The sequence below is a fragment of the Chaetodon trifascialis genome, chromosome 12 (genome assembly GCF_039877785.1).
Source record: "Chaetodon trifascialis isolate fChaTrf1 chromosome 12, fChaTrf1.hap1, whole genome shotgun sequence".
In the NCBI taxonomy this organism is placed as follows: domain Eukaryota; kingdom Metazoa; phylum Chordata; class Actinopteri; order Chaetodontiformes; family Chaetodontidae; genus Chaetodon; species Chaetodon trifascialis.
Genome location: NC_092067.1, coordinates 16,746,291 through 16,765,831, shown reverse-complemented (window position 1 = coordinate 16,765,831; position 19,541 = coordinate 16,746,291). Strand labels below are relative to the sequence as shown.

General features: G+C 41.8%; 4 protein-coding genes across 5 annotated transcripts in view; 3 read left to right on the top strand and 1 right to left on the bottom strand.

Annotated features, from left to right (window-relative positions):
* The first annotated feature begins 229 nt into the window (after nt 1-229).
* Nucleotides 230-3,694, top strand: ercc1 (excision repair cross-complementation group 1). The gene is made up of 9 exons (XM_070975446.1): nt 230-398; nt 623-1,042; nt 1,315-1,418; nt 1,622-1,721; nt 2,191-2,267; nt 2,617-2,716; nt 2,943-3,014; nt 3,179-3,247; nt 3,336-3,694. The coding sequence occupies exons 1-9, from the start codon at nt 339-341 to the stop codon at nt 3,399-3,401; spliced, it is 1,068 nt and encodes a 355-aa protein (XP_070831547.1). The 5' UTR covers nt 230-338; the 3' UTR covers nt 3,402-3,694.
* A 992-nt stretch (nt 3,695-4,686) lies between these two features.
* Nucleotides 4,687-9,032, top strand: prmt2 (protein arginine methyltransferase 2). Its single transcript, XM_070976440.1, has 9 exons — nt 4,687-4,982; nt 5,092-5,295; nt 5,665-5,826; nt 6,454-6,618; nt 6,782-6,957; nt 7,485-7,614; nt 7,962-8,098; nt 8,328-8,502; nt 8,640-9,032. The coding sequence occupies exons 1-9, from the start codon at nt 4,896-4,898 to the stop codon at nt 8,670-8,672; spliced, it is 1,269 nt and encodes a 422-aa protein (XP_070832541.1). The 5' UTR covers nt 4,687-4,895; the 3' UTR covers nt 8,673-9,032.
* Nucleotides 9,033-9,113: 81 nt separating this feature from the next.
* Nucleotides 9,114-11,135, bottom strand: LOC139340552 (zinc finger protein 436). The gene is made up of 2 exons (XM_070976441.1): nt 10,998-11,135; nt 9,114-10,671 (listed from the first exon to the last, which is right to left on the bottom strand). The coding sequence occupies exon 2, from the start codon at nt 10,667-10,669 to the stop codon at nt 9,584-9,586; it is 1,086 nt and encodes a 361-aa protein (XP_070832542.1). The 5' UTR covers nt 10,670-10,671; nt 10,998-11,135; the 3' UTR covers nt 9,114-9,583.
* Nucleotides 11,136-11,614: 479 nt separating this feature from the next.
* Nucleotides 11,615-19,541, top strand: part of sacs2 (sacsin molecular chaperone 2) — a 199,074-nt gene continuing 191,147 nt past the window's right edge. For both annotated transcript variants that reach the window (XM_070975392.1, XM_070975391.1), the window contains exons 1-7: nt 11,615-11,672; nt 13,901-13,946; nt 14,294-14,381; nt 16,256-16,367; nt 16,760-16,906; nt 17,000-18,431; nt 19,412-19,500. In XM_070975392.1, the coding sequence (XP_070831493.1) occupies nt 13,918-13,946; nt 14,294-14,381; nt 16,256-16,367; nt 16,760-16,906; nt 17,000-18,431; nt 19,412-19,500 (1,897 nt within the window). In that variant the 5' untranslated portion in view covers nt 11,615-11,672; nt 13,901-13,917. The remainder of the gene's footprint in view (nt 11,673-13,900; nt 13,947-14,293; nt 14,382-16,255; nt 16,368-16,759; nt 16,907-16,999; nt 18,432-19,411; nt 19,501-19,541) is intronic.

The window sequence follows — 19,541 nt, the reverse complement described above, 5'->3', positions numbered from 1 at the left end:
TCACTGAAAAAAACAGAATCAATCAATATGTTTTCTTTTCTTTTCTTTTCTTTTCTTTTCTTTTTTTTTCAAAAGTTTGACTAAACACAAGATGTGAAAAGTTCATCCTAGGTTTCAAGTTTACACATCACCCTTGTGTAAGCTGCACACTGGATCTCAAATTATCTGGTCAGTTAATAGTGTGGAGACTGTGCTTTTGTTTTGAAGGATTCGGATCGGAAGTCTTCTTGTTGTCGCGGTAGCTCTAGCTGTCAGTACAGCGCAGTGAGTAACGTAACAAGAAGCATTACTAGGCAGTGGCATGTATTTACTTGAAAAGTAACTGTCAGTTAAAAGACATGCAGAAGAGGTTCAACATCAACTTGGACGACTCCGCTTTCACCAAAGAAAGACCACCGGTCTGTATTTAGTTACCCAGAACTGATACTAACGTTACCTCTACGGCGGCTAGGAATTAGCTAGGTAGCTAGCGTTTCAGCTAGCTGCTACAAGTTTCAAAATCAAATTTTTAAATAGTTTACCAAGTTTTGGTCAGAATAGCTTGCTAAGACTTGATTGTGATTCACGATTCATTTCACAAGTCTCGACTCTAAGACAGGATTTCCATGTGATTGTGTTGCAGCCAAAGCCGCAGTTTCAGACTTCATTCAAAGGAGGACAAAACACCTCAGCATCATCTTCAGGAAAGACAGCTTCTGAGCCCGTGGACCAGCCCTTGTCCTATGCGGAATATATCGTCCAGAGTAAGAACAACGTGGCCGGTCCCCTACAGAAAGGGTGTCCCTCCAAACTGTTCAGGACTGAAGGTGCTGGAGTTACCAACCTGAAGCAAAGTGAGTCAGCTTCACAGTCGTCTGCCCCAGGTGGATGTGAAGCAGCTGACGACTGTGCTAAAGGGACTGAAGGGGTGAAGAAAAGTGCGGAGACACAGGTGGCTGGCACGGACCAAAAAGAGGGGAACTGTCAAACGTCAGATCCAAGCCTCAGCCTGGGTCCAAAGCCTGTGGGGTCTGGGAGCAGCATTATTGTCAGTCCTCGACAGGTATGCATCAAACCGTACATGGCTCGTGACTTTGGCAGCAGCAGGTGTAGGTTTTTGTGCAGGAAATGATAAACGCTCTCTATCCATACATCCATTCTCTGCACATTTCTGTTCCCACTCACAATCACATTACAAGGTAAATGAGTTTGCATGGAGGCATCAGACTCTCAGTTGTTTCTTTATTAGCTTGGCATAGTGTCACTATTTTCAGGCTTGTTAGTTGAATTGCACAACAGGAGGCATCACATGACACGTTTGTTTTTATAATTCAGAGGGGAAATCCCATTCTGAAGTTTGTGAGGAGTGTCCCGTGGGAGTTTGGAGATGTTGTACCAGATTATGTCTTAGGCCAGACAACTTGTGCTCTCTTCCTCAGGTGGGTGTATGTGCCTCAAGAATACTGTATGTGTGTGAATGTGAGATGAGGAGTTTGCGTGTCCGTGTAGAGGAGTAAATGATGTGCGCTTTGTTGCACCCATTTTGTGCAATGTGCAAGAGTGGCTTTGCATTTTTTAATATGTATTTTTTCTCTTGTATGTTTTGTTTTGCTGTGCTGGTGGCTTTGGGTCTGTCCTAAAGTCTGAGGTATCATAATCTCAATCCAAACTACATCCACGATCGTCTCAAACTGCTTGGACAGACTTTCACCCTTCGAGTATTATTGGTACAAGTAGATGTGGTAAGTGGACACACAAAATACCTCTACATTTTTGTAGGCCAGTCAGTTAACTGTAACCGCTCTCAGGTAGGCAATGTGATTTTCTATTACAAAGTGTTGTTTTATTGAACAAAACGGAACAGCGTATACAAAACATTGAAGTGTTAAAGGAGAGCTGTAATGTAAGCTATCCATGCAGAACATTTAATTTGTCAGTCTAACTTGCCTCATTTGAATTAGTTTCACTAACAGTGGTGTAATTGAAGTCTGAAATTTGCAGCTGGAGGCAATTTTGTTACTGTATGGAGGAAAATATAAATACCAGAGTTGACAAATAATACATAGTAGTATGAAAAAGACTGGGGGTTTGGGGTAAAAAAGAATAAGAAAACAGGACGTCTGTATGTGCAACAAATCTGTAGCTCCAAGTTCCATTTATGATTTAAGAATTAATATTGTTTTTCTCACTGGCTTTGATTTTTCATCACAGAAAGATCCTCATCATGCACTGAAGGAGCTGGCTCGCATCTGCATCATGGCTGACTGCACTCTCATCTTGGCTTGGAGGTAAGGCCTGCAACACACAGCTAAGAGGACTGAACAGTTTGTCACAGGAGACAGACATAAAAGAGAGTTTACTTTGAATTCTAAATGTTGAGCTCTCTTTGTGCACACGATCCTGGCCTTGCCAACACAGAAGTTTAGAATCAGAAATAAAGTGTAACTTATGATGTAATGCATCTTTGGGTTTTAATGGGTATTTGATGTCTTTTCGCACTTGAAGAGTCTGATTGTAACATTCAGAAAATATGTTATTTTATTCTGGCCGTGTCGATCAGGGGACATTGTGCCTGATAATAAACAAATAAAATGAATAGATAATCCAAATATTTTCATTTTCATGTCGATGTGGCAGTCCAGAGGAGGCAGGGCGTTACCTGGAAACGTACAAGTCATATGAGAAGAAACCAGCAGATATGTTGAAGGAGCAAGTTGAAAAAGACTATCTGTCAAAGGTTTGTGGTTTAATCTTTTTCTGTTTAAAGATTTTGAGGTTCATTGCTATTTCTAATTTAATAAGTCTGCCAATTTAAAGATAAGGAAGACATTATAATGTGATTGACTGAATGTGATGCAGTCACATACGGCGTCAAGGACAATTACCCTCAGAGTATTTGCTAAAGTCTTGCAGTGTTTTTCAATCTGAACAATCCAGAGCTGATTGGATTGGTTTGTCTTCAGGTTACAGACTGCATGACCACTGTGAAGTCTATAAACAAGACTGATGCCATTACCTTGCTGTCCACTTTTTCTGTGAGTACCACCACAGGGAAAATTCATCCTCAGACATATCCACAGGCTGCTTTAATGTTGTACTCTGAATTAATTTTATCATCCTACTTAATTTAATTATTGATGTTCTCAGCAGGAATGATCTGTTCAGGATACTGAGATGATGATTTTTTTTTTTCTGACAGTCTGTAGAAGGAATCGTCAGTGCCTCTAAGGAGGACTTGGTTCTTTGTCCAGGCCTTGGGCCACAAAAAGTGAGTAGAAATACATGCACATTATATGAATATACAGAAAATAGATGGAAGGTTACATAAATGACTGTGTGATGTTTTCTGCTTGCAGGCAAGACGACTCTATGATGTTCTGCATAAGCCCTTCCTCAAATCAAAGACAGACAAAGACAGCTGAAACCTCTTACCAAGGATGTGCAACATGCTTCAGACAAGAAACCTATAAAGTTGGTCATCATGTTGAGCAGCGTGCAAACACATAGATACATTTCAGATGAAGGAATTAAAGAGTGTGAAAGCTCTTCGATTTAATGAGGTGAAGAAAGAAATGTGTAAAATGTGGCTGCTTTCAGACTAAGAATCAGATATGAGTGTTTTAAGATGTGAACTCTTCAACTGTCAGAGCGGAACACTCAATCTGCGCTTTGTGTTATAGTGTGATATGAAAATAAACATTTTGTAATATTTTTATACTGTATATTATGTCTTAATTTTCTCATGGTTACTTTGTTCTAAATGAGAAAAGGTAGCACTAAAATGCTGTGTTTTTTCACAAGACCAAGGGATAATAATGCCTAATCATGAGTATTTGAAATTACTAGTTACTTTGCAGATTACGATCCCCCCCCCCAAAAAAAATCTTATAAAATATAATACATCATTAACGATTAAACCAGTAGTTCCCATCCCTTTTGACTTGTGACCTCTTAAAAAATCCCTTTATCATGTTTCAGATGTCTATGAGCTGTTAGCATTTCCACCAAAGAAACATTTTCCCGCTAAACTTCTCATAGTTTCACTTAAATAACTGTTTTAGGGCTCATAGAGGTCAAATTAACCAGTACTTCTCCCAAAATATCAAAGATAGAAAACGGTCCCGAGAATAAACTAAAATGTGTGATGTAGAACTTTCTCTTCTTTCTTCCCCCATCACTGATCTATTTTATCACAACTGATGTACGAATTTGAATATGAACGCGAAAAGCAATAGTCCTTTATCTTTAAATTAATATCAGTAGATCTCTTTGTTTGAAGCCGAAACTACCAAAAAATCTTGAATGAAAGCATGTTAGACCGCGGTGTTGCCTTCACGGCATCCTCCGAAATTCCCCTTTTCCAACTTCTGAAGTCAACTTATCAACGTAATTTTCAGTGCTTTGAGATACGGAGTAAATTAGGCTGTACTAACAGACATGCAATAAAATTTGCTATGATTACATGTTTGAGAAAGTATGTGATATAACATTGTAATGAAGACGAAACGAATATTTGAAATCGTACAGAATGTCTAAAATGTTTTGTGCAATTCGGTATCCTGGCATAAGTTTCTGGCATGCTAACGTAATCGCATGTAGAAACTCCAGATCCACGTTTGTAATGAGCCCCATTCTTGGTTCTCGTCAACACCTCTGTACGCTTGAAGTGTAGCTTCTGCATCAGTATTTCCGACATCACGTGAAGGCACGCTAACTTAACTCGACGTCAAAACAGGAAGTGTTCGCCAGTTGGCGTGCGGCGGTGTTTTTTTCTTTTTTTTTTTTTTCTACTGCTCATTTCGTTGTAGTACATAGCTTTTTCCCTTCACAGAGACACCCTGTTATCTCGCGAACAGGTGGAACTTGTTCCTACAGGAAACTTAACAGCAAGTGTGTCGAAGCAGCTGCCGTCAGACATGCAGACAGAGAAAGAGGCTGAGGATGATGCGTCTCCTGAAGAGTACGTTGCCCTGTCTAATTTCACTGGAAGTGGCAGCGACCAGGTTAGAGACCCACACACACGTCTGGCGGCGTAGTAACTGCACACTTAGACCGGGAAGTTGGAGGCCGGGTGCCTAGTTTAGTCTTAACTGTGCTGTGTTTGTCCCGCAGCTTAGTTTCAGCAGAGGGGACAGGCTGCTCGTGCATGCCAAGCCTTCCTCGGAGTGGTGGTGGGCAGAGCTGCGTGAGGTCATAGGTTATGTCCCCGCCGATTACCTGCGCGAGCGTGCTGCTGAGGAAGAGGAGGAGGAGGAGGACACCTCCCTGGAGGACCCATGGCAAGATGAAGAATACTTTGGCAGCTACGGAACACTGGTCAGATACTTCAAAGGGGCACAATGTTTTGCATGTCACAAGCTAAGAAAGAGTTAAGATTCACTTTAATAAATACAGAATATTATTTAATGAAATGTCTCTTGATTTCGCAATGAGCATTTCATTTCATAATGTCGCTTTTCATTACACAGTCTTTGTCCATCAAGGCAAGCCAGACACAGACAGTTATGTGATTGATTGTTGCTTTCTTTACTTGTAATTACTTCATAACCTCACCTTTATTCAGCAGTCTGTCTCTGTAAAAGAACATGCCAAACCCTCAGTATTGCTTTGATTACTGTGTGTGTGTCATGGCTCGTCACATGTTGCACTAATAAGCTACTCTGCATTTCTGTTTTCATTCGACAGAGGCTTCACTTGGAGATGCTGTCAGATAAGAGCCGCACCGAGGCTTATCGGCAGGTTATCCTCAGCAACAGAGCCTCTCTGAGGAATAAGGTGGTGATGGACCTCGGCTGCGGGACTGGCATCATCAGCCTGTTCTGCGCTCAGCTGGCACAGCCCTCAGTGGTAATGTCAACGATAAGGCTGATGGGGAAGTTACGCAAACATTTATGATTGCACTCTGATAACACTGATGGACTTAAGATGAACATTTAAAAAAAGGAAAGAAGGTTTAAATTCAAAGCAGCAGAATCAAATGTACGGGATTGTCGTTTTTTATTCTTCCTTGTTAAAACCTGGTGTCTCCACCACCCACAATCTATCGTAGAGAGGTGGGTGTGTTCTGCCAGTAGTGGCTAATGTAGCTTGGAGCTGCCAGCCTCAAAGAGGGGTGCAGAGTGAGCACTGTAAAGCAGTTATCTAAAACTTGACGTTTAACCAGAATGTTTTTAAAATTAGACCACATTTGCTTAACATGACACTGAAATATCATGAAAGTGTGCATACCTTAATTCTTAACCCTGAAATGTTAGATGCCATTCAAAGCTCTGAGTGCATCTCAAATGATAAAAAAAATTCACAGGATATCCAGAGAAATATATTGAGTCAGAAGAACAGAATGTCTATTGAAGCTTACTCATAGATGTCCTGTGTGTTAAACATTAGTGTACTTATACTCCCATCTGCTGGACACGGAGGGTTGCAACATGGTGTAAACAGCATGGTGGTGTGAGTTTATCTGTGGTATTGTAGGTGTATGCTGTGGAGGCGAGCTCCATGGCAGTGTACACCAGGCAGCTGGTGAAGCAGAACGGCTGTGAGGAGTCGGTCACGGTGCTCCAGGGACGAGCTGAGGAGATCGAGCTGCCCGAGCAGGTGGACGTCCTGGTGTCTGAGTGGATGGGTAACTGCCTGCTGGTAATATTGACACTGCTGATACTAATAATAATAATTATTATGTGATGATGTTTTTCATCCTTATCTCTGTATTATTACAGCTTTTTTTGGATCCCATCACCAATCCCATTCCGGGTTGTATATATACTACATCGTGTTTCTGTCTCTTCTTCCTCTGGTCCAGTTCGAGTTCATGGTTGAGTCAGTTCTGCTGGCCAGGGACCGCTGGCTTCGGGATGGCGGCGTGATGTGGCCCTCATCTGCGGCCCTCACCCTTGTGCCATGTCAGGCTAACAGCTATTATGCAGAGAAAATGGCCTTCTGGGAGCAGCCCTATGGCCTGGACTTCACTCCTCTTCAGTAAGGGTCACTAGTCACCTGTCTCACTTAGATTTCTTTGTACTTGCTCAGATCAAGGGGCCACAGTATTACATATAATGTTCAGTTTCTGCATGGACTGAGTGACCTCAACAGAATGAACTCGGGGACAAGTTATCATTGAGTCAAAGCAGCTCTGACGGTTTCAGATAATGTGAAACTACGTTGTATTTCAGGCTACTGTTCTTTAAGATGTTGTTTTATCCATTTCTGACACGTAATACTCATATAGTCATTTGTATCCACATGGTTGAATGCACTTATTTTAAGTCATTTTGGGTAAAAGCGTTATATTAAGATAGCATATTTAGATAGCCAGTTGTGAACAGTAGTAACAGCTTTGAACAGTTTCATAATATATGCTGTGTAACAGTATTGTCTGTCTGTTCTGCCTGTTGTTTACATTCTCATCTATTTCTTAGAATTTGTCCTTTTCCCTCCTGAGTCATATGAGATCTGTGGTGGCACTCGATGTCCTCATGGTGTTGAATAACGTGTCATGTCTGCAGGCCCTTGGCACAGCAGGAGTTCTTCACCAAGCCCAAGTTCAGCCACCTCATTGAGCCTGATGACTGTCTCACCGCTCCCTGCGATGTCATCAGCCTGGACATGTACACTCTGCAAGTCAAAGACCTGGAGGTACTGTGTGAGTTTGGTTATTATGTTAAAATGATGTTTGATGTTTTTGATGTTTTTTACTCTTAACTATTCAATTGCACTATACTTTATTCTTGATGTTGCACTTAAGTTTTGCATTGATCTATATTAAGTTTTAATTCACCCATTTTTACATTTTATCCAAAGTGTTTTATTTTTTATTGTTTTTTAGATCCATTCCTCTTTTATTCCTTATGCCTGCCTGTTCGTTTATACACTGCTGTGCATCAAGCCTGGTTTATCTTTTTTATTGTTACTATTAGAAATTGCACCATGCCACACAAGGTGTTCTTGGTAACTGTTCTCTTCTGCTCTGTTTCAATTCCCAGGAAATGAAGGGTCAGTTTCATTTTTGTGCTGAAAAGTCTGGTGTTTTGCACGGATTCACTGCCTGGTTCACTGTTCACTTCGAGAGCCTGGAGACAGGGGGCGCAGCAGTGGAGCTAAACACCGGACCTTACTCAGAGTAAAACACATGAAACGCTGACTCCGCTGTGCAGTTCAAAACAGCAATTTTCAACAGCCAATACACATAATTCCACAAGTCAAAATTAATGGCAAACAGACAAATACTTCATAACCAATGCCTGAGTACAGCTCTTTGTGTCACAGGCTGCAAATAATATATTAATATTGTCGATAAAAGTCAAAAACTGTAGCTCGCGACGATATTAAAAGGACTCTTTTCTCTTCAGGCCGACACACTGGAAGCAGACTCTGTTCATGCTAGACAGGCCAGTTAGTGTGTTTGCCGGAGACTCCATCAGTGGAAGCGTTGTCCTGCGCAGGAACCCCGTCTGGAGACGCCACATGACCGTCACCCTGACGTGGAACATCAGCAGCAGCACAGAGGACACAGACAACTGCCAGGCAAACTTCACTTTATGCCGTCCTTATCTGACGGATACATTTGTGACTTTCATGCAATGTGACATACATCAGCCTCCCAAGAGTCCTCACTCGACCTTTAACCTGTCCTTATAGTTGTCTGTCTGTTCTGTCCACAGGTTGGGACAAAGAGTTTCCCCATGTGGAGGTGACAGATTCTCCATCAGCGGTGGAGATCCACAGAAAAACAGTCGATTGCATCTTCTGTTGAGTTTAGGGTCAGTGAGGCATCAGCTGTGAGCTGCTGCGGACCTGGAAGGAAGTGCGACTGTGAAAGGGACAGTCAAAGGAGGCTCATCCGGCTGGACATGTAGTCCTTTAGTGTTCAGCCTCATAACTGCAGGCGCAGGTGATGCAGCACACTATGAATCATGTTACAGAGCAGATTAACAAAGAAGTAGTAACATGAGATTGAACTGAGGACGTTACTGTTACTTTGTCTTGAATGCTGTTTGGGCAAAGCGGACAAAAGATCTTCATGCAAGAAAAGTGTTGTTTTGACAACAGTTGATAAATAAAAACAATAAATAATTAATAATAACAGATATGTGTGGCCTCATGGTGCAACAAAAGAACTGGTCCAGCCCTCCACATTATGCTTTCACGTTTATTTTTACTGCATGTGCATATTGTTTTACAATATGCATTTCTTTACATTGTTTGTATGTCCTATGAGTGCTACACATGCCAGCAGGCTTGTATGGATTTAAGCAAACAGCATATTAACCATGAATTACAATGGTTCGAGATACTTTCTCCTGTATTCAAAGATTAGAGTGAGCGATTCACGCCACTGAAATGTTAGTTACAAATTTTTATTAGCATTAACAGCTAAAATATGCCTTAAAAACCAGACTGTAAAACTTATAAACATAATCATCCACAATTAAGTTCATTAAATAAATGTGCAATTAGTAAACTCATGTTGAAACAGCATATCAATCACGTAACTATTATAGGAGTTTTTCAACTATGAATTTGCTCTCTTTGTCACTTTGAGAATGACACCAAACACCACACTGCAGCTCTGCATGTGTTGAGATGGTGGATGCGCTCCTCTTGGTCATGCGTCTGTTTTACTCTTTGCTTTCGCTCTGGAGCGTGTGTTGACCTCTGAGGATAAAGGCTGAGCGGGTACGGACTCAGGAGAAGGAGGCCTGGAGAGGGGGACGAACAGGGGAGGCTTAACCACTTTGTCTTTCACCTCCTTGCTTTTGTCCCTTTTCTGTCTCAAGTGCTTATCACAGTGGTTCACGAACGTATCCAGCTTGACAAACGTCTTGTTGCACACTTTGCAGTGATATGGCCTCTGTCCTTTGTTGAGGCGGATGTGCAGCCTGATGTATGACGATCGTACGAAGGTGCGGCAGCAGACGCCACATTTGAGATCCTCGGCGCTACTTTGTGTCTTCTGGGGGAGGCTGAGTGCTGGTGCCGACACCGGTTTGGCCTGCCCAGACGCCTCTGCAGCCTTGTGAGAGAGCAGGAGCGCCAAAGAGCGAAAACCCTCACCACACTGCTCACACTTGTAATGCCGCTCACCTGTGTGAAGACGAACATGTGCCAGGAGCCCCGCCTTCTGTGTGAACGATTTGTCGCAGTAGGTGCACTTGAAGGGTTTCTCGCCTGTGTGGAGCCGGCGGTGGGTCTTCAGGTGTGAGGCGCGTCCGAAGGTCTTGCCACACTCCGGGCATTTAAATGGCCTGTCCCCGCTGTGGATGATCTTGTGTGCCATCAGGTGGGACGACTGATGGAAGTACTTGCCGCAGGTGCTGCATCTGAACTTCCTCTCCTTGTTGTGAGAGGCTAGGTGGAGGGTCAGGTGGGCGGAGGAGATGAAGGTTTTGGTGCACAGGCTGCAGCTGTGAGGGTCCAGGCGGATGCGCCGGTGTGGACGCCGACCATTCTGGAGGCTGCTGCCCGCCTGGCAGGATGGACATTGAGAAGGACTGTCCACTTTGTGCACATGCTGCTGTTCAGGAGCGGCTGAAGTGTTGGCTGACTCAGGATCAGAGTCAGGCTGCGGGAGGCTGAAAGAGCATCCACAGTCTGAGCAGTGCCCAGTCTGCTGGCCTTTATCCCCGGCTTTATCCAGCATGGCGCTGTCTACAACCACAGTGGGAGAGGAGGGGGTTTCATTCTTTGACATATCTGAAAGTGATAAACACATAATGTTTCAGCAGTGTCCCCGCAAACAGACGTGCAGCACGCAAAGCAGGTCGATTCCAGCGGCTTCATTACTACTAAGGTTAAATCACGGATGAGCTTATTACTGACGCCGTATTGTACTAAAGCTAATTTGATTAGGATGGTGAACTGGCCAAAGAGTCGACATGCAAATCTGCCGTGAACCGGTGGAAACACACTAGCTTAGCAGCCAGTCAGCTGGGCTGAGCAGCAGGCCTTGCTTCGAGCCGCACAATGGGGAGGTGATTCGGGGATGCGAGTAAAAGCTCACAGACCAAGATTTTACATACCGCGTTCATTCTTCCTGTGTTCAAATGATCTTGTGATCGCAGTCAGCCTAAATATGACAACAACACGTCCTGACGGGGCGACAGCTGGGCGGCATTTTTTGTCTCCAGCGCTTTCCTGCCAGAGGCTGCCGGATTTTTTCTGCTAAAACTGGGCTGCAGCATCATCTAGCGAGCGGCGGGATAAGTGTCAGTGCGATGAGGGTCAGAGGAGCCACCAAACAGACCAGAAACACAACATTCAGACTAAAACCGAGTGTGACTCACGACTGATGAAGAGGCTGATTTAATGAGCCTGTACTGATGTGTGCAGGTGATGGCACCAAGTGCGCTTTCATGGGTGGACTTCTGCACGGTCATTACAGATGGGTCATCTGAAGGGCAGACACTCATCCACGGAAACAACGACTTACTTTTAACTCAAAATAGTTTCGTTTCATTGGAGATGCCAACAGAAACGATCATTATTCAGCTGCATTGTTGCCGCCTCCTTAAGTTTCGTTTTCCACCAGTTTGAGTTTGGTGGAAAACGAAAGAAACGAGGACAAAACAGACGTGTACTTTGGGGTTGGACACCAGCAGCCTTTATAAAGTGCAGAGCTGCTGTAACATCCTGAGTTTGTGAGGCAAACAAGGACACAAGCAGAACTGAAGCGACTCTTCACAGATATGAGAGAGGTAATGTGCCTTTACTACTGCATCACTGTTACTTTTAATAATAATAATAATAATAATAATAATAATAATTATTATTATTATTATTATTATTATGAAGGAGAATCTGAGTGCCAGAGAAATGAGGAAATTCATACATGAAATTAAATAGAAAAGTTCATTTGTTCTTGTTCTTCTTAATTTCTCCTTTTGTATTAGTTCTTGTATCTTATTGAGCACCTCTGCCTTGATTCATTCTTTTGCATATGTTTTCCTGCATTTATTTATTCATCTGTACTTCCTGCTTTTGAGGGAGGCATTACTCAACTCAGAGCTACAGATGCAGAGGTGTAGCCAGTCTCAGGTTCCTCCAGGAGAGATACAGCTTTTAGAGAGTTTTTTCAGTGTGGCCCAACAATCAGACTGCTACAATACAATCCAGAGCAAGGCTGGATGTGCAACAAGTTAGAAGTGAGTAAAAGGGACGAGTGGGGCTCACTGCAGAGCCAAGTGGGTCGTCCAGCTCCATCTCTCTGGACATTTTGGTCAAAGTTTAGGAGGGGTTGGACCTGACCTGGACACAGAGGTGGAGGTGGGCCAGGCCAGCTTCTGCAGTGAGCAGCCTCTCAAAAGGCAGGTGAGAGTGAGATGAGATGAGCCAGTGGGTAACACCACCCAACACCTGTTTCATGTGACCAGGAAGTACCCAGCCTTCCTGTTTGGCTGTGATTGAGAGATGCACTGGGAGAAGGGCCAAGTATTTATTTACATGCACGCACAAAAAAAACTTGGCCGAGAAAGGCAGTTGTTTTTCTAAAATGCTGGCTATGGGACAAAGTGAGCCAAAGGTTGAGGAGTAAACTGAGCCAGTGGATCCAAAGGAGTTGAGTCGCTGTGTAAAATAAAAAGTAAAAAAAAAGAAGTGATAACTTGCTAACCCTTTTTGACAATATATTCAATGTTTGACCTCATCAGCTTCATTGATTTTTTTCTAAACCCTTATGACTTATACCATAGCCGGCCACGAGGGGGCGGTCGAGATGTTTTGGCTTCACTTACGGGGAGCTGTCATGTCCGTGTTTACACACAGTCAATGCTTTAAATACTGCCTCAGCAGAAGGAAGTATGTTCTTTTAGGTCGAGAGTGGTTTGGATGAGTACCCACAGTTAAAAGATATTAGTTCACCAGTGGCAAATACCAGAAGATTCTGAATATTAAACTTCATTTAGTTGATTTCATGTTATTGGAGTTAGTCGTATTTCTTTCTCTTTTTTTTTTCTTTTTTTTTAAGGTTATTTGCAAAGTGAAAATGTATTATTAGATAACTTTTTTTAAAACTTAAAAAATCAGACTCGGATCAACTTACCCCTAACCAGGGGCCACAAGTTTGGCTACAGCTGAAGGGCCCTTTGTGGTAGAAACTAGAAACATTCTTATCATTTCAACTGATAGGACACATCCTGAAATATGAGTAGATGTCTTCACTGTTCAGTATCTGTCTCATTTTTTTCTTGCTCAGACGACAACATAAGTAAAAACTGGCTCATATTGTCCGACTCTCCCCGACAGTGAGTTATTGTTCTGATTACATTATTCATGCACCAGCTTCCGCAACAGACTTCCCCATTGTTGAGAAAAAATCTGCTACTTCCACGAGTGATGCATAAAACTGGATGACCCTGCAGGTGCTACAACAGTTTTTAGCCTCACACACTGTCAGCTTAAACACTATTCATGTTGGTTCTGAAGAGTGCAGAGGCCGAAGCTGATCCTTCGACAGGATTGCAGCATGACGCAGCAAAGCTATCTGATTACTTCGTTCTCTTGTCTAGTTTTCATCATCAGTCAGTCAGTGTATTAAAAAACCAGAAATCAGTTTCCACCTGTGCATCTGTAGTCTGGATCTGACTCTAAATGTCTGGGCCACGCCATTAGTTTTCATAAGGCTGTGTTTTCTCATACTTTCTGATTATGTTGTGCACATGTCGTGCATTGCTAACACAGGGTTAGACTTTTTCTCATTTGACCATTTTGAATTTACAGATGAAGAAGTTTTGAAGATAAAGTATCGTAAAATGACAATAAAGCAGTCAGACCCTCACTCAGTATCTATTAATGTCCAATTATGTAGGTTTTTAAAACAAATATTCAGCAGTTTAAATGCATTTGTAGGGTGGTTTGAAAAAAAAAAAAAAAAGAAGAAAATTTGCTCTGCAATGCTCTTGGCACAATACTCTTGACTCTTTTACAGCATCCACCTCAGGAAGGATGAGTTCGACGTCAAAGAAAAAGACTCGGTGAGTTGCTCCTCGCCTGTTTGTAATTTCATGTGCTGAGAGCTGACGTGGAAAGGCCGGCCGCCTCGTGTTCATTCTGAATCTTTGTGCTCTGAATCAATATTTGAGTTACTAATAGTAATTTCTTCAGAACCTTAAATAATAATCTAGGTTGCTAGTTAATGCCTGCTTGATGCATTATTTTGACCTAATGAGCTTGTTTGCAAAACTGATTATACACAATAACAATACATGACAGTCTCATAACCACTTATGATCCTCCACACAGAAGATTTTTGGACTAATGTGACGATGTTTTTTTATGCCAGTAAAAACTCTGCCTTCTCTACTCCTCCTGCCTTGTTTAGGAAGTCCTTCAGGCCAACAGCACCGCCCTTCATTGACTACCTGAAGGATATTCTACGTCGATATCCAGATGGCGGACAGATTTTGAAGGTTTGTACGCTGCTCTGTCAAATACTGACTATAATAATTACTTTTTATTTCATATTTTCTAATTGATACATCACCCATTTGTTCTTAAATATTGTACACACCTGGATTTTTGATTTTCTTTTGGTATGACCAGCACGGTTGCTAAACATTTTGATTCTGTTCCAAGTGTTGTATATAGTAAAAACACACAAATTTATTTGATTTAAAGCCACTTTGGATAAGAATCATGAAATCATATTTGTCTTACCAATAACAAATGCATAAAATAAAGTATGTGGTCACATTCAATGAACCCATTTATCAGATTAGTGGGCCCTCACCGAGGGACCACGGATGAACAAATGAGCTTCTGGCAACATCTTGGTGCAGTGAATGTATTGTGCAATGTTACAGTTGAACAATAATAGCAAAAAGAGGAAGACTGTGTCTGCTTCATGCTGCTGTAATGGTTTCATTCTCCACAACAGAAATTTCATGACAGGTTGGTGAGGTAGTCCTTAGTGTTGGATGTAAATGTTGATGTGGGAAACTTTTTAAGACTTACTGGTTGCTTAACAGAAATATTTCTAACATTAGGGTCACTTTGAGGAATTTGGCAGTTGATTAAACATATTTTATTAAAGTGAATGATGATTCCAAACTATGATTCCCTGATTTCAATCATTTGACTGTTGAAGTTTTCTTTGGGTAATTAGTTTATTTTGCTTTAATTGCTGTTTTTGGGGACAGTACTTAGTTTGTGGCCCCTGTTTAAATCCTTTTTTTCACTGCATTTCATTTTAATTCATGGTAGAGTCTTGTTGTCACATATTCTCATTTAAACTTTGAGATCAGCTTTGTGGCCTGATGTTTAAAGAAGGCAGCTTTCTGCTCTTCTTCTGGGACACTGAGCTGGATTAATTTGTTGAGAACACACATTGTTTTCTCTGTTTCTCCACCAATGCTATTATTGAAAGAAAATGATGAAAAATATTTTTCTTACCCAAAATACTCATTTTGGTGTAAAGCATGCTCCCATAAGCCTTCTTCACAGCGGACATTTTGACCTGACATTTTAGGAAAAGCACAGGTGTTACTAATAACTGTAACAATGGCTCTGTTCTATTAAAGTGATCCAGTACGCCACAGCAGTGAGCCAGCACGCACAATACCAGGACCCTGAAAATGAACCAACTAAATGGAGCTCAGCCTTCATTAATGTTATTAGTGACATGTCAAAATGTCTTAAGTAAAAATGCCTATTGTTGTACCTTTGCACTGTCTAAACAGTTAATATAGAAACTCAATAACACTGGAGTGTAGCAAACAATGTATCATTTAGTCACACATCGGTGGTCTTCTACATTTGACAATGCATTGAGTTGCCAGTTTATTAGGTACCCCCATTTGTGTTCATGAAGATTGACAAACTATTGGAAAGTATAATGCATCAGTCAATAATGTTACAAATTAAACTGGAGAAATGAATGACATTAGTTATGGCTGTGTTTCATTTAGGTGTGTTGGTTCTAAGAAAGTCTAGCTGCTTTGGCTTTCTACAGTAGTGAGCTGAATGATGTCACCAAGCTCAATGAGCAAATAAGAATGATAAAGGGGCATGTTTCCCACCCAAACAGGTACAACAAAACCATCAGAGGGGTGATAGAGATGTCAATCAAGTCCAGTTTGTACGTGCCCACACAATCCTGAGAGGAGGTCTAATTAGGCAACCTAAGTGAAAAGTGTGGGTGTGCAGGGACTTTAACTATACTGATCTGTGTAGCCCAGCTTTGGACCTTGGCACAGTGGCAGTCATTAGAGGAACATGGAATCCTTGCTTGTTAGCTTTGGTCTGCTGCATTCTGTTGATGGTTATTGTTTTTATTTGCCATCAGGAGCTGATCCAAAATGCAGACGATGCTCGAGCCACAGAAGTGGTCTTCATCCATGATGAGAGAAGCTATGGGACTGAGAGCCTTTGGACTGATGAACTGGGAGAATACCAAGGTATGCAGGATGTTCACAGAGAAGCAATGTTCTGGGATGGTTATCAACATCTAATCTATATTTTAATAAAGATAGATATTAAAAAAAAAAAAAGCTAAACAGAGCAAATAGAAGGTAGTCCAATGGCACAGTTTGTTAGCATACCCCCTCTATGCTTGTTTTCATGTGGGTTTCCTCCCATATCGAGTGTGGTTGATCAAAGAGAACATGTCTGTAATGTCTTTTTCTCATAACTACAAAAATCATATCTTGGTTCTCATGATCACTGGATAAGATGGTGTTAGAGTCTGATATGTCAACCATTTATATTCAGCAGATGTAAGGCTGTCTCTGCAATGTATGTTGCTGGTTCTTTGGTACTCATTTTTGTTTGTTTGTTTGTTTTTGCAAAGGTCCTGCTCTCTACGCCTACAACAATTCAACATTCACTGATGACGACTGGAGAGGCATCCAGACAGCAGGGAGGAGCATCAAGCGCAATGATCCAAACAAAGTCGGGAGGTTTGGAATCGGCTTCAACTCTGTTTACCACATAACAGGTGAGACTGTGTACATTTACCACTCATAAGTCTCAGTTTTATACTTTTTATAGAAGTATTAATTGGACAATATCTGCTTTGCCTCGTTCACAGACGTGCCATGTGTATTCAGTTCAGGGCACCTTGGCTTCATGGACCCCCAAGAAAAAATATTTGGAGAAAGAAAGGAAGATTTTCTGTGGTCTTTGGATGATGCAGAAGACCAGGAAGCTCTGATGACAATGCATGATCAGTTCCAACCCTTTCGAGATATAGTTTCGCTTGTAAGCAGACAAGAATGGTCAAAAATTGTCACAGAGGATCAGCACTTTGACGGGACAATTTTCAGATTCCCGTTGCGCAACAAGGCATCAGATATTTCAGATAATCTATATGACTCTGATAGGGTGGCTGAGCTTTTTGACAGCTTCATTGTGGATGCAGACTTAAGCCTCCTGTTCCTGAAAAATGTCACCTCTGTGTCCCTGATACATATCAACACACATGGTACTGTCAGCACCAGACTTAAAGTACAATCGTCAGTCCACACAGATGTTGTTTTGAAGTCAGAGGACAAGTCGATCATTGAGGGTTCAACAAGGTTCAAATCCATAACCCTCAATTCAAGGCACCACAAAGAGACAAAGTGGCTTGTGACAACATGTACCATGAAAGAAGGCAGCGTACAAAATCTCGATTCTCTCGCAAAAAAGTTGAGCTTTTTCCCACAAGTTGATTTGGCTTTCCCTTGTGGTGAGAGGAGAGACTGTAGTGAAAGTAGACTGAGCTGCTTTCTTCCCCTTCCAAACAATGAATCCAACAAGACAGGACTCCCAGTTTATGTCAATGCATGTTTTGGACTCACAGACAACAGAAGACAAATCAAGTGGCAAGAGGAAGACCAGAAACATGATGAACATGCTGTCTGGAATGAACTGCTGATGAAGGAGGTGCTCCCACAGGCATACCTCATGATTATTCAAGATGCTATCAAACTTGCACAAAGATCTATTCTTCCTGTCTCATCCGTGTACGATCTGTGGCCAGACATCATCCAGATAAAGCACAAAGACAAATGGTATGCTGTCGCTCTGGATGTTCTTCAACACTTATTCAGACACGATATGGCTGTCCTCTCTCTTGCCAAAGATGAGAGAATGTTCATCAGTCCATCAGAAGCTGTGTTCCCCTGTAATGGTCCAACAAGCCCTGACATATTGGCTGCCATTAAAAGGACTTTGGTTTCCTGCGGAGAAAATCTTGTCACTTTACCGGGGACTGTTGCAAGAGCTATATATGAGGCCTATCCACATGTCAACACCCTAAAACATGTGACTCCAGCTTTCTTAAGGGATGTTCTCCGCAGAATTGGTGTGCACTCCATCTCTAAAAACGACAAACTCTGTCTTTTGGAATATGTTTTGAGTGATGGAAGATACGGAGAACTCAAGGGTCTTCAGCTGCTGCCACTCAGTGATGGCTCTTTCAGATCTTTCACAGACAGAGAGGAGGACACTGCTCTAATTGACAGCAGTGAATTTCCAAGGTAGGGTTTTCATTTTTGCTCTATTCTCTACATAAAAAACGGAATCACTACTAAAGGTGTGTCTACAATTCCCAAAAAATCCCAGTTATCATTTAGTCTGTTTTTTGTTGTGTAACACTATGTGGTACACATGCAAAACAAAGAACAGCATTACTATCACTATTACCTTATTGCATAATCACTACTGATTAGTGAGCAGATTAGGCTCTTAACACAATATTGACATTGTAGCACCCCTTAAAGTTGTAATGGTGTGTGTGCTAGCAAATAGCTGCCTCTTTCCACATGCAGAGCAACATAAGCATTCATTTTGGTTTGTATTTGTGTCCACCTGTTGACTTTAATAGCTACTCTATCTCTAGGTCTCTTTTGGTCATCCCTAACCCCTGAGAGAAATGTCTGGCTCTTATTTAGCTGCTAAATGCTTTACTATGTTCATCAGCTTGTCAGTAACTTTGCCTGTCTGGGGAAGCAGTGTACATTGGGTTTATCAGAGCGTTTGCAGAAAGGAATTGCCTGCTGCAGCTGAAAGGGTTTGATGAGAGGGTTGAGACTGAACCAAAACAGTAAGGTGCAGCCCATAGAATAAAAACGATGCCTGAAAGATACTAACACTTTGGGTTTGTCTTTACATGTGACCCCTTTCACATCAAACACAGTCATATAATCCATTGTTAATATAAAAATATTTATTGCTGCATGTGGTATGAGAAGGTAAATACTCTAGGTGTGGGCCTGCATTCCAGTCTCAAATGCTCTGATTATACATGCATGGCAGGTTTTATTCATTCAGGAACCATGTCATTTGTAGCAGAACTCAGAAAACACCACAGATGTGATTTTTTTTAACTTAGTTGGATTGGATTTAGATTTTAATCGATTATTTTTTGGTGTTGGTCACTCTCAAAGTACACTAAACTTTTATACAAATGTTCTTGTTCTTGTTACATGTACAATGAACAAACTTATCCTTTATCCAGAGTCCTGCTTCCATGCTGCAAACACCTCTTCATCCGAGCTGATCTCAGTCCAGCCTGCAATAATCACCTGAAAGAACTCGCCAGAAAAAGTAGGAATCTCATTTCATGGAATCCACTAATTAAAAAGTTA